We start from the raw sequence: 20,248 nt of genomic DNA on the forward strand, positions 1-20,248 counted from the left end.
AAATCTCCCTATTTTTTATAGCACCAATATTCAACTTAGAAATTTTTGGGGTGAGACCCAAAAATTAGACCAGAATAGCACCAAAAGTATGAACTTGTTAAGAAATAAGTAAAAGTATTTTTTTAATTCTAAGTTTACCGAGAGCAAATTTAAAAAAGCATTACAATTTTAACAGTATTATTTTGTTAAGGGGTAGAGATATATTTTCATTCAACTTCATTTGTGCTGCATAAACAAAAATATATTGCTACACATCCTGAGATTTGGTATTTGAATTATGAAAAATCTATTAGTATATTTTTTATTTTGGGTTATGCAACCATTAACTTAATAATTCTTGTATGTATCCCTAATTACTCATAATATTTAAATAAAATAGTTGTGCTTATTAGAAGATTGTTTAAAAACAATGGTAGAATTTAGGGAAACTCCAAAAAAGATTATATTCTTATAAAAATTTAATAAAAAAAATTGTGGTTAAAATTAATAAGAGATGTCTAAGAAATTAAAAATAAAATGCTAATTTGTTTTAAATTATACACCTAATAAAATCATATCTTTAGATTAAATTACAGATCCTTCCCTTATTGATAGAATGGATCATGATCCATAGATCTGTGAATTTTAGGACAAGACAGGAACTTAGAATTAACATAAAATCTATGAATCTATTAGCAATTTCATAACATGTACAAGATCCAATATTATACAATATTCAACATATCAATCATTCTAAGATCTAACCCTAAAAAACAAATTTAATTGGTTAAAGTTCAACATAATATCACAAGATCCTATAACATTATAGTGTCATCCAAAGCTTCAACCTTCAATTCTTGTCCATCCATGAAACCTTCACATAAACCAATTAGGTTAAAAAATAACAAACAAGAGGTAGATACATATATAATAAGCTAAGTAGTAAATCTAGATATAGAGAAAGAGAAGGAGAGAGAGAGAGAGAGTTATTGGAGCTCCCTTCAATCCAAGTAAGGAAAGAAGAAGGCAACATCATCTCCTAGTTCATGTTGACCTTTAACTACACCACAACCATTAAAACGTAGTCAAGGGTTTACATGAACTAGCAGATGTTAAAAAACCCTCATACCCTTCCTCAGTTGGAATAAAAGGAGCTCCTTCAACCCTAAACCTTTCATCATTAATGGTTTTCTGATCTACCCAGAAATCAAAAACCACAGATCAAGCTTGCTTTGTCTGACTATAAACCACTACTGGTTTTGAGATCAAAGTATGGAGTTAGTAGGTAAAGATGGTTTGTCAACTCAACTGTGAGAGAGAGATGAAGAAGAAAGGTAGATAGAGTTTATGTATAAATAGGGAAAAAGGAAAGTAAAAGGAGTAAACCCTAAAGAGAATTTGGACCGTTAGATTTAGAAAAGAAAGGAAGACAGCTAGAAGTGAAGTAGAAGAGAGAGAGAGAGATGATCTAGGAGAGAATCTTGTGATAGATTTTCTCGTTAGACAAGAGTTTAGAGAGAGAAAGTTGGGAGGAAGGTGTGTGTCACATTGTGTCCTAATTTTAGAGAGAGAGAGAGAGAGAGGAGGGACAAGGAGCATCTTTACTTTTTCAAAAAAGAATCCAATTTTTTTTAAGACATGACAGGACGTGCCAATTTATGACATCTCATATCTTTTATCTCCATCTATATTCTCCATTTCACCGTGAGCTCCCTTGAAAAAAAAATAATTGTAAGATTGCCCCCCCCCCCCCACGTTAATTGGATAACGGACCATATATGCAGATGTGATAATTTCATTTTAGCCATCTAAACATGAAGAATTTGTCAAAATTGCCCTCTAAAGATGAAGTCTTCTTTTAATAAATATTTTTCTTTCTCATCTTTCTTTTATGATGGAAAGGCGTCGACAGTCAATCGGTCGGCTACCTATCCACGACTTCATATGATTTTTTTCTCTTTCTGTCTTATTGCTTCTTCTTCCTCCTCCTTCCACCACCACCAACTTCAGGTCACCACCGCCATTGTCCTTTTTTCTCCCTGTCTCTACTATCCTCGCCATTTCCTCACATCCTCTCCCCTCTCTCTAACCCATATTAGGTTTTCAAGTGGGATTTCAGCTTAATATTAATCATTGAATCAAAACTTAAAAAATCAACAAATGGGATTTCAGGTGCAAATAAATATTATTCATATGATTTAAGTACATCCGGGGAGAAGCTTCCTGAGCTCGTTTTGAAATGAGCTAGGGGACCTTCACTTTAAGTTCTGAAAAAAAACACATTTATAGATTTCAGTGTCTAAATGATCAAAAAATGCCCTATTTAATTTCTTATTGTATAATTTCACAAGAAATAGAGAAAAAGTATTAGACACCTTCACATCAACACCGAATAAATCCCAACACCTAAAGTATCTTCGAACTTGTAATTCTAGATGGGGGTTTCAAGCTTGAAACCCCAATATGGGTTAGAGACAGCGGGAGAAGGAAAAAGAAAGAAGAGATGACAATGGTGATGACCAGAAGTTGGTGGTGGAACGAGAAGGAAGAAAAATAACCAATAAGAACAAAAAAAAAAAAGTAAAAAGAAAATTTAATAATGGGTCGCTAACAGGTAATCAGTCGACCGATTGCTGACAACCCTTTCAGCGTCAAATAAAGGTAGAAGAATAGGAAAAGAAAAACCTACTTTTAATACTTGTATGTTTTTATTCTTTGTTGAAATTATAATTGATCTACTTTTTTTTACCTTTCTTTGTTGAACTAATTTCTGCATAGGTCAGTGAGAACTTATAATTAGGGGTGAACATCGGTTGGATAACCGACTTTTTGGGCCAATCCAAAGTCCAAACCGAAGGGTTCGGTTTTTTCAAATCTAAATCCGAACCAATCCGTTCATGGTTTGGTTCGGTTACCGATCCGAACTATGCATGAACGGTTTGGATCGGTGGATAACCGAACCACCTTTGACATTTTACCATAACCAAAATTTCGCATTTTCGACTTAAAAATATGAAACTAACTTAACTATTGAATTAAGCTACAATTATCAACGCCATTTACTTTATGTTACACATGCATTAAGCTACAATATCAACAAACATGAAACAAACGTAACTATTAAATCACACCCGTCCATCATTCCCATCATATTATTTACATATATATATAATATATAAAAAATAACAATAAATGGTTTTGTTCGGTTATCCGTCAACCAAATCCATAAACCGATCCAAACCACTCGGTTTTGTCATTTTAACATCCGAATCAATCCGGCTCTCTATTGGTTCGGTTCCCAAACCGTCCAAATCCGTTTGGATCGGATTGGATCGGTCGGTTCGGATAATAAATGAACACCCCTACTTATAATTTCTAGTTGATCTACATTTTTTTTAACTTTTCTTTGTTGAACTTTTAATTTTTTTTACCTAACCATCTCATTCATGAATTTTGATTTGGTTATATATATATATATATAGAGAGAGGTACTTCATTTACCACAAATGTGAGATTGCATAAAAATGTTGCATATACTACACAATCTTTCTTTATTGTACTATTACAAATGAAACCATCTCCCATTGTCCTGCCATAGAGAAGAAATACATTTTATCTTGGGAGATTGAAAAATGAGATCTGGGTATTAGCCCACGAATCCATCAAAATAAAACACCAAGATCGTCGATATGAGAATTGAAAAACAAAACAGAAGTTCACAATTTTTACGACATACAGACAAACGGTATGAATTTTTAAAGCCAAAGGGAAAAAGTCATCAAGGCACAAAAATGCTAAAAAAGTACGCTTCAGTAGGAAGGAATAACTTAAAAGGTGATATATCGATTAAAGAGCTCGGGCTTTTATGATGTCCATGCTCATTTCACTAGGATCTGTTGCCTGCAACTCGACCTGAATTCCGTCAAGTTCTCTCTTGAACCTGTCCTTTGAGCTAGCATACAACATCTTACTCCTCACCCTTGATGTATCAGGTGACCTGCATATATTCAAGTTATGTAAAAAAAAAACATTAAAATTCATATCCGAAATACGACTCAATGGGAATATTCTAATATGGACAAAAGATATAACCAAGAAGATAACATCTAAATCTCCGATCTTCTCTTATTACCAATTGATCTTGAGTTATAACTTAGATTCGGATAAATGAAACTGAGACTAGTCAGACTCATACACGACAAAACTAGTACAAATAATATAGAAAATTTTGTACAAAGTTAAAGAGTTGATTGATTACCAGGCAATGAAGAAAATTTTGCTTTTCTGGCAATTTTCATCTGTGATGAAATCAAAATCGAAGACAGCATAACGACATTCGTTTTCAGGTAAGCAAGCAGAGAAATCTTCATAGCTTTCATCAGGTTGTCCAAGCCTCTCCACAGCTACCTGTTGTATCTTCTCCTCAATCTTGAACACAATGAATCGATAGTTTCTTTTCGCTTTTAATTCCAAGAACTTGAGCTTACACTCATCATTCACTGCCATTCCAGATGCCGAGTTCGCCTAATCCGTCCAATATATTATCCAACAAGATCGAATGAAATGTAAATACAAAGAGATGTATAGGAAGAAAAACATATAACATGAAAAATGTAATAAAATTGGTTTCCATGTTTGTCTAGGTTGTGTGTGTTATTTTTCTCCAAGTCATATTTGAAATCAGACTCGAGATCTAAATTGACTAGTTTAATTCAGATTTTAGAATGTTTGTTTGGTCTGAATCGTCTGAATGACGATTGACTTATTGGGTCAATTCTAAGCGTATGTGAGTTAGACATAAAATGAAGTGTTTATCGTCTAGAATAACTAGAAAGAAATATTCACTCTTTTACTCGATCCTCAGACACATACATACGCAGACGAGTTTGATTCAGATAGTAAGAAGAATAAATAAAGTACCTAAGAATGATCATCAGATTGCTTAACAAAGTGAAGAAGATCTAGTCATGTGTAACAAAAATTATGAAGAAATTCAAATACCCATGTAGATTTAAAACAATAAAAAACAAACATGTACCAATTAAATGAAATGAGAGCCATTTTCATGTTTGTGGAAGTTTACTATATAAGCATAATCAACAAGATTGAACATAGAGAGAGAGAGAGAGAGAGAGAGAGAGAGAGAAGAAAACACATACCATGGAGAAATGCAATGAGAGATGAGTCTTGTCTAGATGAGAATAAGAAAACAGAGAGATAGAGAGAGAGAGAGAATGGATCAAGGTGAGAGGCAGAATTTGATTATGGGTTTGGAATTGTTTTTGTTTCTTTTTCTTTAGTTGTAATGATCAAAATGATAATGTCCACTCTCTCATCTAACTTTGTTTTCTCATTTTTTTTGGTCGAAAATGGCGTTTCTTTAGTTTTGTTTTCTTAGGGGTTCTATTATATACGATTTTGGGGCATTTTGACCAAAACCATCTTATTCTTTTCTATTTCTAGGGATCTTTAGACAACCCTTACTTCCTCTTAATCCGTAAATTTGTTAATTTTCATGAGGTCTCTAGTTGACTTGTTAAAATGAACAATAATGCTATTGGGTTTGCTAAAAGATCGGCTAATTTTACATTAATTTTGATCAAACATCTCTTATCTTCAATTGATTTTCTTTTTCTATACAAGTAACACAAAGTTTATATGAAATAATATGATTATCAGAAAAACTCTCAAATGAACCAGTCGATATCATCAACCAGTCAAAAGATATCTCCGTTATTCTTCGAAAAGAACGTCACGTAATAACAACATGATCTGTAAACAAAATTACGTCAAATAAATTTTTTTCACAAACTTGTAATGCTCACCACGTATGTTTCTAACCTCTTATTTTCATACATATGAATTAAATATTCAAACATGGGCTCAATTCAACTCCAACTTCCATATTCTTAATCTTTTTTAGAAAATGAATTTCTTGCCAACTCTTTCCCAACTAACCAAAGCCTCCCAGTCGTGCTTAGAAAAAACAGAGAAAAAGTCCAAGAATTTGGGATTTTGGGTTGGTACATGTAATAAGAGAGTAAAGATTTGAGTTTTTGTAGTGAAAATCTTCGAAAACCATTGCCTTTACTGGATTAGAAGTATTGTCGTTGCCAACAACTGGTAGCCCAGTTGGTCAGTGCATATACAATCCGCAGTGCGGAGGTCCCAGCTCGATACTATAGAAGTGCAAATTCAGGAATATTGAACTTCGTTATAAATGAAATAGTTTCTGTGGGCTTCAGGCCATTTCATTTCGTCGGACTTTAGGCCAGCAGTAATTCGACAGTTACCGTGCTTATCACATCGTATCAATGTATCAACCTTTATAATAACCATCGTAGTCAATATTCAAAAAAGGAAAAAGTATTACCGTTTGAGAAAAGCTATAGACATCTCATATTTGGCTATAGGACCTCCTAAATGTGTTACCTTCGAAAATTTCCACCTCCCTTGTTTCTTCTATCCTTTTCTTAAATCAACACAACCTTCTAATTGATCTTGCCCGTAAATTAGTCGTACCCTTTTCTTGATGGACACTCCTTTGCAGATCTCGTCGTTTGAATCTCTCGAACGTGTATCTGTTTAAAAATCCTATTTCTCTGTTGGGCCTATAACCTTGTGTGCCCTCATTGTACCCCTAATACCTCCAATAAACCACTACAGCTTGGGAAATTTTAAATGCACTCACCATTTTTGTTATTTACACTCACGTTTCACGGTGATGGCGGCGGATTTCCGGTGCTAGTGGTGGTTCTTTTAGTTTTTTTCTAGTTATGTTGTTGACCTTAAGGGTCTTTTCATCTTTGATCTTTAGGATTTTTTCATCTTTTTTCTTTCTTATTTTCGTCAGTGTCAAGTCAATTTCTCTTAATACATGAGGCACCTTACATTCGAAGTTATGCGAACTTACTTATGTAACTCTCAAGTATCTGACCGAGACGAATAATATTTTATCCCTATGAATTTGTGATTGTATCACTTATGAATGAAATATGATTTTAGGGGTTTCAAAAAAAAAAAAGGAGATAGCAGTGTGGCAGTTAGAAATTTTAAGTGTATATAACATTTTCCTTAAAGCTTTAGGAGATTGTAGATATAAACTAACTAGTTTGGCCTTGTGAGAACTTACCGTGCCTTTAATATTTAAGGGAAACTTAATGGAATGACTAATTTTACCTGGGCTTTGTGAAAGACCATTAAGCTAGGGGCCCTAGAGATACTTGTGGCTAGATTTGTCCATTGAGCCTGACTTCTAACAAAGTTTCTTCAGACATTTTATGAGCACCACCATGTTAAAAAGGTAATACTACCTGCTTCAAATGTTGACCCATACCAAAATTGTGGAAATCAATAAATGGAGAGAAAACTAAAATCTGAAACATGAAAAAGTAACATTTTTAAATTTGTTTTCCGACCTGAAACAGGCTTATCTATTGAAACTTGAATACTAAAATATCTAGGATGTGATAATCAACAGAGATGCCATCGCGAACTACATTTCACTCTTAGTAGTTATTTAATATCTAATGGTTGAACATCGATTCTTATATATTGTGAAATGTGAGTTTGAACATATTTTCTAAGAAGTATGTTATTTAATATCTAATGGTTGATCTTTCCCTTTCAAATTTACTCTCATATTAATTTATTTTCTCCACTTCATTAATTTCTTTACCTTCACCTTCACTATGTTGATTACTCACAAAAATCTGTTGTAAACTAAATGACCTTTGATGTGGATGCTGGTTTGACATCTATTAATATCTTGGTTTTGATGAAAAAGTCACAGATGTTTTGTTTAAGAAAGTAACATAACAAGATCAGTCGTCGTAAATTCAGTAGCCTAAGGTGTGATCGGCTTTTGGCCAAGAGCTAAATTACTTCTAGTAATCAATAGTATATCTTCGAAGACGAAAACCCTTGATTGAGTTGAAATGTGCTTATCCTTTAAAACCACGCTCCAAATGCTTGTTTAAGGCCGTAAAAACATTTTTGAAGCTTGGAAACACATGGTGTTGATCAACATAGTCTCGAGGTACTTGAGCCTCACACATAATTCCTAAAACCTAGAGAGGGAATCGAGAAGAGAAGCAAACTGAAAAGAGATTTTCAGGTTTAATATGAGTGTTGAGTTAGTGATGAGAGTACGAGAAAATGACAAATGTTATACTATATGAAATTGCCATTGCGCCTAATTATTTTGTAACCAATGACCTCCTTTATTATTTTGGATTTGGTGGCCTTTTTTTTTTTGTTGCAAGTAAGATTAAATAATAAATTAGAATATTATTACAATATAACTGCGACAATATATAAAGAGCAAGTGCGAAAATTCTATTACTATTGCTTCTACGCGCTCATTTTGCAAGAGTGTCACTAGAGCAATGCTTTTGTCTTGGAATGTAAGCAAATTTATTGCAGTGAACTTGATGTATTAGTTTCTTAATTTTCGTGACGTATGATGTTGAGCGCAAGTTTTATGATGTGATATTGTAATTGTTTTTTTAGCCATTATACAAAATAATTGTGGATCAAATAATCAATTTTCTTTAAATAAATAATTTTCACATTCAATTTTTTTTTCAAAAGGAACCAAACGGTCCCTCAATCAACATGAATGACTTAACACGCATACAAATAAAATATAAATTAAATTGAAATTTAATTAGACCGTTCGATCTTTATTTTAGAAGGATCTATAGCCTTGAGATTTCTCCATCACAACTTCGTTCTCATTGAAACGTCAGATGCCGTTAAATATAACGTTTTCTAAACTTAAAAAAGATTCCGTTATCTCTTTCTCTATAAATTACTTAATTTCCCCCTTCCCCCCTCTCTTTCAACTTTCCTCATTTCATTTTTCCTCATCCTCCCGAAACCCTAATTTTCTGCCAAAATGCGAGAGATCTTGCACATCCAAGGAGGTCAGTGTGGAAACCAGATCGGAGCTAAGTTCTGGGAAGTGATTTGCGCCGAACATGGAATCGACGCTACCGGAAAGTACCAAGGAGACACTGATATTCAACTCGAGAGGCTTAATGTTTACTATAATGAAGCTAGTTGTGGAAGATTTGTTCCTCGAGCTGTTTTGATGGATCTTGAACCAGGAACTATGGATAGTCTCAGATCTGGACCGTACGGTCAGATTTTCCGACCTGATAACTTCGTTTTTGGTCAGTCTGGTGCCGGAAACAACTGGGCTAAAGGACATTACACAGAAGGCGCTGAACTTATCGATTCTGTCTTAGATGTTGTTAGGAAGGAAGCAGAAAACTGTGATTGCTTACAAGGTATAATTTCTTCTTCTAATTTTCAACGATCTAGGGCTTTTGTGAAGTTTCTTAGGGTTTTTGTTAGGTTTAATGGAGTTCTTTGAGATTTATGAAAAGTGACGACCTAAGTATGATTCTTCTGTTTTATTGATTTGATTAGGTTTTCAAGTTTGTCATTCTTTGGGAGGAGGAACTGGTTCAGGAATGGGAACACTTTTAATTTCAAAGATAAGAGAAGAGTATCCAGATCGAATGATGCTTACTTTCTCTGTTTTTCCATCTCCAAAGGTTTCTGATACTGTTGTTGAACCATATAATGCTACTCTTTCTGTTCATCAACTTGTTGAAAATGCAGATGAGTGTATGGTTTTGGATAATGAAGCTCTATATGATATCTGTTTCAGAACACTAAAGCTTACCACTCCAAGCTGTGAGTCTCTCTCTCTAACTTTCTCTAACTTGCAGATGAATTTCCTTCTAGGGTTTCTGTTTCAGAACACTAAAGCTTACTACTTCAAGCTACTTATATTATTAGATCTGCATAGATCTAATGAGTTTTCATTGTTTAAATTGTTTTCAATTATCACTGTAGTTGTTTGTTCAGATCGAAGTAACCTTAATTTCATAAGTTATGCTTTCATGAAGTTTAACAGATCCGAATAAAGATGGGATGACTAATCTGATAGTGTGACCCTAGGTGATATTTACTGTTATAATTGAATTAAAATTGAAGTGATAAGAAATAACTTGGACCGTTTAACCGAAACTTTATGATGTTTAAACTTATTGATAAATTTTGATGGGTCATTCTACCAGCTTATACAGTTAGAAGCTTGGAATTATCTGGCAACAACCACTTTAAGTAGAACACAGATAAACAATTTTTGGATATGTAGGTCCCATTTACGAGTAGGTACTTAGAGATAATGTTTTGGTTTTTCATTCTTGGATAATGTTAGACAAACTTATTACGGAGAAACAGTTAGGTATTAACACAATTACATGGAGTTATGTGTTGGTGGTTGGATTCCACATGCCCGAAATCAATCAACTGGGTGTTATCTCATTATGCGATGGCCTACCCCTACACATTATGTTTGCCTGTATATATCTCTTTATGCTCGAACTAACCTGTTTGATGCAATACATCTTAGACAAGGGCTTAAATGTTCAACTGTGAAATGTCGGCACCTCATTCATGTTGGAGAGCAAGATGAATAATAATTTATTGTGCGAATAGCATGTGTATAAAGTAATAAAACCCATTTTAAATGCTAATTCTTTTCCCCTAGCCGATAGTAAGAACATCTCTCAATCATTTAATGGAGTTTAAATGATATGTTTAGGCTTCATCATATTATTGGCGATACAGGTTAAAGCATTGGGTTTGATATGCTTTTGTATAGTCAGTCTCCTACGAATTCTTTACTAGATTATTTTTTTCGAAATAATTTTATTTGTTAAAGATAAAGGTCAATGTCTGACTTGTTAAATTCACTGTTAGAGTATTAATAAGATTTGAAGTTCTGATCATTGTTCATGTCTCAAATTTGATCAGTTGGAGACTTGAATCATCTGATTTCTGCAACGATGAGTGGAGTAACATGTTGCCTTCGCTTCCCTGGTCAACTGAACTCTGATCTTCGAAAGCTAGCAGTTAACCTAATTCCATTCCCTCGTCTGCACTTCTTCATGGTCGGTTTTGCCCCTCTCACCTCCCGTGGATCCCAACAGTACCGAGCCCTAACCGTGCCTGAACTCACTCAACAAATGTGGGACTCCAAGAACATGATGTGTGCTGCTGATCCTCGTCACGGTCGATATCTAACAGCTTCTGCCATGTTTCGTGGGAAGATGAGCACAAAAGAAGTGGACGAACAAATGATTAATGTTCAAAACAAGAACTCATCTTACTTCGTCGAATGGATTCCCAACAACGTTAAATCCACAGTTTGTGATATACCTCCTACTGGTCTGAAAATGGCATCAACATTTATCGGAAACTCAACTTCGATTCAAGAAATGTTCCGAAGAGTCAGTGAACAGTTCACAGCTATGTTCCGAAGAAAAGCCTTTTTGCATTGGTATACAGGAGAAGGGATGGACGAAATGGAATTCACAGAAGCGGAGAGTAACATGAATGATTTGGTGTCCGAGTACCAACAGTATCAAGATGCAACTGCTGATGATGATGAAGAAGAGTATGAGGATGAGGAAGAACTTCAGGAAGAGTAAGATTCTAGCGGGAGAAAGTGAAAGATGATTTGATCTGGTTTGTGTGTTTAAGTACAGTAATATCATGGATTTCTTTTGTTGCTTTTGCTTTGTGTGGGTGTGGCTTTGGTGAACCCTATCTTTTGTGTTTGTTATTGAACTTTTAATAGAGTATCTACTACTTAGTGTGTGCTTATATCTTTATCTTCTCTCTGAATATTACTAATATGGAGTTTAATTACAAGCTGCCTTAGAAAAAAGATTAAGGATTTACTCACCAGATTAGCGGAGAATGAAGTCACTTCTTACTTTCCAATCAGTTTGTAAACGCGTGAATTCTATGGTTCAAAAGGATCAAAAATATAGTCACCCTAATATCTTTGTTGTGAGAATAGTCTCATGTGAGAGGGAGATAAATCTACAACTAAGAATATAAAGTTTTCGCCATTTGTATTCATTGATTTTGTGTTGAGCGAACACAAACTTAATTATATACTATTAGAGCTGAGTCCACACGTGATAGCATTAAAAGCAATATGTTCCACTAGGGTTAAATTTCATTTAGTGCATATAGTACCATATAGATAAGGCCCGCAACCCCGACAATTGCTTGTTCCATTTAGTCTTCTTTTGTTTGACTGCAGGCTGCGGCTACAAAAATTTTAACCTAAAATCTAGTTTTCGCCCCAAATTTGTCAATGCAGCCCTTATAGATTCCCAAGCTTCCTATCAGAACCCAAACCAAGTTCATTCAATCTACCCAATGTCTGTCCCAGATCTATTGACGCACTCTTGAACTTTAGCTATTCGGCACGATTATAATACTTTTTTTTTTTTGCTAAAGAAACAATGTAAAAATAAATCTTAGATCGATAGCTGAAATGTGTAAAGTTCTCTCATTTACATTTTATCATTACACTTTTTAATGTTCAATTTGTGATTTTCTTTTTCCTGTTTCAATCTATGAAGGGAAACAAAATTCGGAACAACATAACACCAAATACTCATTTTTAGCTTTTCTTTATCAATTCACCTCTTCATTTATTCGGATCTGTTGAGAGAGAAAAGGAGAGAGAGCTGAAAAATCGAGAGAGAAAAGAGAGCTGTTGCCTCAACGGTCCAGATCAGATTTTGGCTGGGTTACCTAAATAGAAACATGGTGAAGTTGAGGACTTAACTATAAATGCTTTATAATTTGAGAAAAGCACGTGAACTCGCTTTTCACCGCGGCTGCATACAACATTTCTCTTGTTTTTTTTGCATTTCTCCTTGTTAAAACCATTGATCATCAAGGTTCATAAAGACCCTTGATCTATACTACCGTAATGGTCTTTCACTAATAGTTAACGAAAACAGAGTACTAGAAACCAGGGAGCTACTACGGCCACATCATTTTCTCTCACAAGAATTCTTTCTTACTTCAATTACTCATTAATCATTGGGGTTGTCTGTTCTGTTTTCTCTCTATAAAACCAAACGAAACTTTTTCTTTCATCCTCGTTTTGAAGGTTTCTCTGCCTCTCTCTAGTTACGAGTTGTGGAAATCAATCAGGGGCGGAACTACAGCTAGGCCCGAGAGGGCAGCCGTAGCGAGCTGTATTATATTCCTAATTTACTAACCATGCTATTAGTCTAAAGAACAAGTAATTCGTTCCAATTAAGTTTGATAGGCTCTTTGGTTGGAATGTTTGGTGACCAGGGTTCAATCTCTAAGAGATAGCATAAATTTTAAATTATATGTTTAGTTTTTTAAAACTTCAGTGTTTGCAAATGCTATATACCATCTACTTTCTCTTACAAATTTTAAAAGAATGAGATCAATTACTCATGTTAAATATTGGTAATATGAAACTTTTGAATTTAAAAATTACTAATTATATTTCTTTTTTGTTGAAAACCTCCTATTTATTATCAAGAAATTTTAACTTTTTTTTTTTGAATTTGAGATACAGATCAACGATTAACATTGATTGGACAACAGAAGTAACTAGCAAAAGTTTAGTCTCGAAAACTTTTATTTAGAAGACGTTCTTGAGCAATGAAAGTAAAATGAAGTTAAACAAAATCATAATTTAAATCGGTGATACGACTCTTATTTCAATATATATAAACATAAATATATTATATATATTATATATATAAATATATATATATATATATATAAATATATTTATATAATATATTTATATATATTATATAAATATTTACATATATTTATATATATAAAGAACTTCATCAAGCAACACTACTTCCCCAACCAACATCCGACTAAAAACCTGATATTGTCCACGATGATAAAGGCCCACGAACAACACAAATGTGGCGGTAGAATTCGTGATATGTTTTTTAAACTATAAAAGCTAAATAAATTGAGACAAATAAATTATAAGATATTACTATGTATTTTGGATTGATAGCTTACTTGATCCATGAAGAAGATGACCAGACATGTTTTTACAACGATCATGTGGACCAGTTAGTCTGTGACGAGAATCGTAAAAGGATCAAAGAAGCCGAGTACAAAAAGAAGAATTCAAAAGATCATGCTTTTATATATATATATAAAAGTATAAAAGCATGCTCGTTATAAAATTATATATATAATATTATATATGTATAATATTATTTATATAATATTATTATTTATATAATATTATTTATAATAATATTATATAATATTATTATAAATAATATTATTTATATGTATAATATTATTTATATATATTATATAAATATATATTTATAATATGGCTGCGGACGGAATGGTATATATATATATATATATAAGGTTTTTGACTTGTCCGGCGACAGGCTGACCCTCATGGCCTGGAAGTGTGGACGATAGAAAATCACACAATTAATAGATCGTCGATTGGTGGGCCACCGACAACTTGGGCTTTAGACTTCGAGACAGACGAAATTCCGATTGGACATGTAGACAAACAAAAACGAGTAAAACCGTGAAGTCTTGGGGACACCGGGATGGTGTCTTGCCAAGGGCACTCTGACGGTCAAGTTAGCAAACTATAAAAGATAAATATTAATCGATTGAATGCTGAGAGTGTCACTGTGTTGTATCGTCGGAGGGTGGCTAGACTCGTAGAGTGGCCGGAGCTTCGACTCTACGGGATAGTTGGTCGGATTGATCTCCTGGAGCAGGTCGAGAGGTCGTCTCGATCGGAGATTCTGGATAATGGAGAAGTGGGATGTGACAAAGACTTTAGAAGGACTTCGAGAGTGATGGAGCTTCAAGATATAATATCGTCGTCTAGAGTGATCCCCTAGAAGATTACCCTTCAAGTCTTCTGGAATTTGAAGGTCGATTATCGTCGTCTAGAGCACAGATCAGAAGATACTAAAAATGAGAGAGAGAAGAGTGTTCTGTAGGTTTCTAGTCGGTATTCGATGCCTTTGGAGTCTGAGTCTGCCTCTATCTATAGGCAACTGATGGGCTCGTGGAGCCTATTAGATCCGAAATAATTGGGGTCGAGGGTGACTCTGAACCCTAAGGGAGACTCGTTCTAGTCGTCTAGAGTAGCTTGACCGTGCGATTGTTCCGCCTCAACTCTAGGCTCTTCGTAGTCAGAGGTGACTTCGAGATATTTGAGGTGACGTGGGGTCTTTGACTGACCTAGTCAAGTGGCACGTGAAAAAATCTTCGGAGTTGAGGTTGAATTGATAACTGCATGCTCGGTTGAGGGCGACCAAGGAGTGCTTGGAGTTGTTGTTCGTCTAGATGGACGTTCACAAGGGCTTAGGGTCGTTTGGACCTCTAGTGGGTTGAATTCCACGTTGGAGAGTGTCCAACTAACAAGCGAGTGGGCTGGGCCCAAGTGGTATTTATTCGAAGTAGGTTGGGTCTAACCAGCACTTAGGCGAAGTGGGCCTGGTACGATTTTTTGCCACTACAGGAAGTTTGTACCCCTGTCACATGGTATTAGATAAACTCAAGACAGAAGTAAGTTAGTTGCATTTTTTTTTATAAGTAATTCACTTGTAAAACCGATTGACATTGTGTGATACTTACTTAATATCTCATGTAGAACGAAACAACCATTATAAAGAACAAAAGACCGTTGCCAGTAGGGAAAATGGCGAAAATGTGCGTGGACTTCATGAGGATAGAGTGCGGAAAGCGACGCAAGCGTAATAAGATCACCAAACTAGAAGATCGAATTTTTTTTTTGGGTTATTTCCCTAATGGCCCCCAACTTTGTGACCAGCTTCCCGCCTGACCCCCTTCCGTTATAACACCGTCATTCTCTCTCCTCCATCATGTTTTCTCTCTCTGCCAACTCACGCCACATCATCTGTTACGCCACCTCATCACCTTCTCTGGCAGAGGTCGCCGACCGGCGACCTTCAAACTAATTTTTTTTTCTCTCTTCCTCTCTCTCTAAAATTACTCCGGCGAAGGTCTCCCTTCGCCGGAGTGGTCTGTTCTTCACGAACATAAGAAAGAAGACGGTGTGTTCTTCAATGAACAGACCTTTTTTTTGGTTATTTCCCTAATGGCCCCCAATTTTGTGACCAGCTTCCCGCCTGGCCCCCTACTTTACGAGAAATACTCATATGACCCCCTTCCGTTATAACACCGTCATTCTCTCTCCTCCATCATGTTTTCTCTCTCTGCCAACTCACGCCACATCATCTGTTACGCCACCTCATCACCTTCTCCGGCAGAGGTCGGCGGTCGGCCAAATTTCCGGCCGGCGACCTTCAAACTAATTTTTTTTTTCTCTCTCTTCCTCTCTCTCTAAACTCCGGCGAAGGTCTCCCTTCGCCGGAGTGGTCTGTTCTTGAAGAACAGACCGAGGTATGTTCGTGAAGAACAGACCGAGATCTGTTCGTGAAGAACAGACCTTGGTCTGTTCATTGAAGAACACACCGTCATTCTTGAATGTTGACACTTTTATAAATAAAGTTTCTAGTGCCATGCATGTAAAACGTATAAAATTATAATTAGATTTAATTTCTAGTAATTGTTAACAATATATTGCCAATAATTCATCTCAAGCACATGTACAATTTCTGATTAGTGATTAGAATATGATACAGTAAGTGCTTTTTTTTTTTTTTTTTTTGTTGAAGAACAATAACATTAATGAAGCAAGGAGTTCTTACAATACAACTGAATAAGAAAATAAGGGATATTATGCCATCTTTTAGACAGATTATGCTTTCTAGACCATTTAGCCAGCTTGTCAGCATGCGAGTTGGCTGCCCTATTAACATGATGGAATTGGATTGCATCGAATTCACTGCATTTCTCTTTGATCTTTTTGATGTGGATCTTCGATTGCTAATGAATAGAGTGTCGACTATTTTGTAGATGATGTATTAGGTTGGCATTGTCACTTTCAATGATGACCGAGTTATAAAGCTTATCTGCTGCCCATTCCATTCCCAGAAGGATTGCCTGAGCTTCTCCTTCTTCACTATTCCTTGCTCTAGATGTCTTGATTTGTGCTTCAATGAATTTAGCCCCACTATCATGAGCAATAAGGCTGAGGCCAACCGTAGAAGAGATGTTGAGAAAGGATGCGTCGACATTGATCTTGATGGCATTATGTTCCGACGGTTGCCACTTTTCACTGGTTTTGCCCTTCTTATGTTTAGAGGGTTTTACTGTATTCGGGTAATTTTGAATCATTTGGATACAGTAAGTGCTTGAATTGGGACACTAACATTGGAGAACATAATCGAATGAGTAAAATCTTCATATATTAATAAAGAAGGTCTATAAAAAAAAATTAATAGTACTATTAAATTTGAAAGAGAGATTGGGGATGAAAAAAAAAGTGTAAATTTTAGTTTAAATTAAAAATAGTTCAAAACTTCAATGGGATCGGGATTGAAATTTTTTTTTTTTAATGTTAACATGTTACTTCGAACCGAAGATAAAAAAAGTAAAACACATGTCGACAAACATAAAACTAAACAACCATAATACCTTACAAAAGAAATGTTAAATGCACTCAAACTTTTATTATACACCCAAACAGACGAACTTTTTGTTCAAAAACAGAGGTAATGCAGGTGCATGTAACAAAAATAGTGAGTGCAGTTAACATTTCCTACCTAATAAGTGAGGCCAACCTTACGTTTCTAATGGGCTAGACTTTAGAATAAAAGGTGGGGTTAGAAATTTCTTATTAGAATATGATACAATAAGAGCTTGAATTGGGTCACTGCCATTGGAGAACATAATGGAATGAGTAAAATCTTCATATATTAATAAAGAAGGCCTAAGTAACACATCCGAAGGGAACTAACTAGATAAGAAAATAACAAAAAAAAAAAAAAAAAAAAAAGTAACACATCCGAAGGGAACTAACTAGATAAGAAAATAACAATGACCTAGAAGTTAAATACAAACTATCAAATTTGATACCATATCAATCCCTACAACAAGACGGAACAACAAAATCAATATTTCCCTACACCTTAAATCCTTATAAGTAGGGCAAAAATACAGGATATTAGTCTTCATATGCTTCCGCCTCTGGTCTTGTATACGAACCACATAACTTAGTTATCGACTATCGTGTTTGTATATTTAGCGTCGATTCGATGATTCAGTTTACTTGTTTCATTTGGGGAATTTTCTTAAGCATTTGCCAAAGCATTAACTTAAGTTATTGGTTTCAAGATATTAAGTTAAGATGGGGAATAGGATATATACTTTAATAGGTATATGTTGGTCTTGTACCATACAGTCAAATAACAACATCGTTTATGTCGAAATAACAACATTCAAATGTATGCAATATAATTAATATCTTAAAGGAGAAGGATTATAGGAGCAGACTGAAACATAAAGGATAGATCACAAACCACATCAAATGTATTTAATGGAAAATTTTCTTCAGCTTAGGGGCTTTGTAATTTTGTACTTGGAATTTCATATAACCCTTTCATGCTATTACTATCCCGAGAAAGGAAAGAAATGAGTCTAGTAAAAATGAATGTACGTGTAATATATAAATTTTTACGGCCATCGCTTTGGAGAAAACAAAAATGTTTCCGGGGCAGACGGTGGGAAAAAAAGAAAAAGAAACCAAACGCACTTTAAGCCGCTCTGAATCCAGCAGATTAATGGCGAGAGAGAGAGAGAGAGAGAGAGAGAGAGAGAGAGAGGGAGAGAGAGAGAGAACATTATTTTGAAGCAAAACCATCGCTAGAACGTCTGGAAACTGTATAACTTAATAGCGAACATTAGTGTAAAAAGACCACCACATTAGGGATTTGTTTCCTTTAAATTTAAGACGCAATATTGTTCAAGTTGGAACAAACAAAAGACTTCCATCAAACTTCGTAAGTAGCCATATAGAGCACATATTAGTTGGGATTCCACTAATTTCAAACTCCTCAAAGATATTCTTCTTTCGATCGTAAGAATAAAAAGAGAAATATTTCTTCTGATTTACTCTTCCATAAGTAGAGTGCTCCATTGAATGGGTTGTTAAGATTATCTTATCAAGTACTGAATGAAGATGAACAAATCTACCTTTCTCCCAGCTAAAAGGTAAGTTCATGGTCACTTCTGTCCAATTTTGTAGGCTAGATGTTGTCATATTCTCTATATTTTCATCATTAAATATCCATAACGTTATTTAATGACTGTTCATTTTTATTTGAAGAGCTAGACGTCCTTCTACTTCTAATAAATCAATATTTTCATGTGAAAGTTCATCTTCACAATTTTCCCTGGCTGATCAAGAATAAAATCAGGATTTGAATAGTTCTAAACTTCTCACTTCCAACATCAAATGCAACTATAAATACGGGACGATTTTCTCTTTTCCAAGATTTTCCACCCCTGTTAAGTTCTTTGGTGCTCCAATATATTGAACCATTGACATAAATAGAAGGATTTTCCACTGATTGTGGTGGAACTTCATCTATTCTTCTCCATTCATTAAGTTTTTATTATCATCTCTACCTCGAACACCTACTCCAAGGGTCAAAACATCACAAACAACACGAAAATAAACACCCTTTTGAGATAACAAACACCGGGCAAACTAATTTGTGTTTATTTGTGGCAGGATCAAATCCAAACTGATATTTTGAACTATACGAAGTCCTCTCACCTTTCTTGGGTATATACTTAATCAATTGTGATTGTTGTTGGGTACTGATATTATAAATTCGAGCAACACCCTTGTTCCAAGAATCAATGAAGCAAATCAAACCATTAATAGGGTTTAAAATTGTATCAAAACTACGCTTATACAAATACGTTATAGAATCCGTTATAGTGTTAATGGATGCTCCTCTTCTTCCTCCTTCAATCAAATCAGCTGCCATAAATAACTGAGGCAAAGGATATTGATCAAGGACGCATGCCCCATCCAAATAAAGTGGTCGTCGGTAACTGGGGGTGTCTTCAGAAGTGATGATAAAGAGACTAGGGTTATGCGATTTTGATCGGTTAAGGTGTAAATCAATAAAGTTTCGATTTTTTTCAATTATAGAATCCCATAGTTTACAGACGGATTTGATACGAACAAGTGTTTTAACTGGTAATCTGGTTAGTATCTCATGTACCACTAAATCTTCATTAAGAACAATACCACTTTTATTATGTGGACAAATGTGACGTGGAAATTGCTTCGTGGGGTGGACAAAGACAAAGAAAAACATTTAAATTACGGAATTGCCATAAGGGTAGAATGGGGAAGCTAATAAAAAAATGTGGCCAAACAAGAAATTGGGGCCAAATCGAACTGCCAGACACTTATAGGAGCCAAAATGGTGAGTTGGTCACAAAACGG

General features: G+C 34.9%; 2 protein-coding genes across 2 annotated transcripts; one reads left to right on the top strand and one right to left on the bottom strand.

The window, feature by feature from the left end:
- Nucleotides 1–3,475: 3,475 nt before the first annotated feature.
- Nucleotides 3,476–5,578, bottom strand: LOC147552800 (actin-depolymerizing factor). Its single transcript, XM_086669876.1, has 3 exons — nt 5,139–5,578; nt 4,238–4,503; nt 3,476–3,976 (listed from the first exon to the last, which is right to left on the bottom strand). The coding sequence occupies exons 1-3, from the start codon at nt 5,139–5,141 to the stop codon at nt 3,826–3,828; spliced, it is 420 nt and encodes a 139-aa protein (XP_086526002.1). The 5' UTR covers nt 5,142–5,578; the 3' UTR covers nt 3,476–3,825.
- A 3,120-nt stretch (nt 5,579–8,698) lies between these two features.
- Nucleotides 8,699–11,664, top strand: LOC147552801 (tubulin beta-1 chain-like). Its single transcript, XM_086669877.1, has 3 exons — nt 8,699–9,272; nt 9,415–9,684; nt 10,813–11,664. Exons 1-3 carry the CDS (start codon nt 8,879–8,881, stop codon nt 11,487–11,489), a joined length of 1,341 nt encoding a protein of 446 aa, XP_086526003.1. The 5' UTR covers nt 8,699–8,878; the 3' UTR covers nt 11,490–11,664.
- The last annotated feature ends 8,584 nt before the right edge of the window (nt 11,665–20,248 follow it).

The sequence above is a fragment of the Eschscholzia californica genome, unplaced genomic scaffold (genome assembly GCF_041429995.1).
Source record: "Eschscholzia californica isolate CP2 unplaced genomic scaffold, dmEscCali1.0.p SCAF_3, whole genome shotgun sequence".
NCBI lineage: Eukaryota > Viridiplantae > Streptophyta > Magnoliopsida > Ranunculales > Papaveraceae > Eschscholzia > Eschscholzia californica.

What these genes read in the sequence shown, in the direction of transcription:
- LOC147552800 (XM_086669876.1), bottom strand. An exon ending in AAAATTTTCTTCATTGCCTG is followed by an intron (nt 3,977 to 4,237) that starts GTAATCAATCAA and finishes GAATATATGCAG; the next exon opens with GTCACCTGATACATCAAGGG.
- LOC147552801 (XM_086669877.1), top strand. Translation starts at nt 8,879, where the DNA reads ATGCGAGAGATCTTGCACATCCAAGGAGGTCAGTGTGGAAACCAGATC. An exon ending in AAACTGTGATTGCTTACAAG is followed by an intron (nt 9,273 to 9,414) that starts GTATAATTTCTT and finishes TGATTTGATTAG; the next exon opens with GTTTTCAAGTTTGTCATTCT. An exon ending in AAAGCTTACCACTCCAAGCT is followed by an intron (nt 9,685 to 10,812) that starts GTGAGTCTCTCT and finishes AAATTTGATCAG; the next exon opens with TTGGAGACTTGAATCATCTG.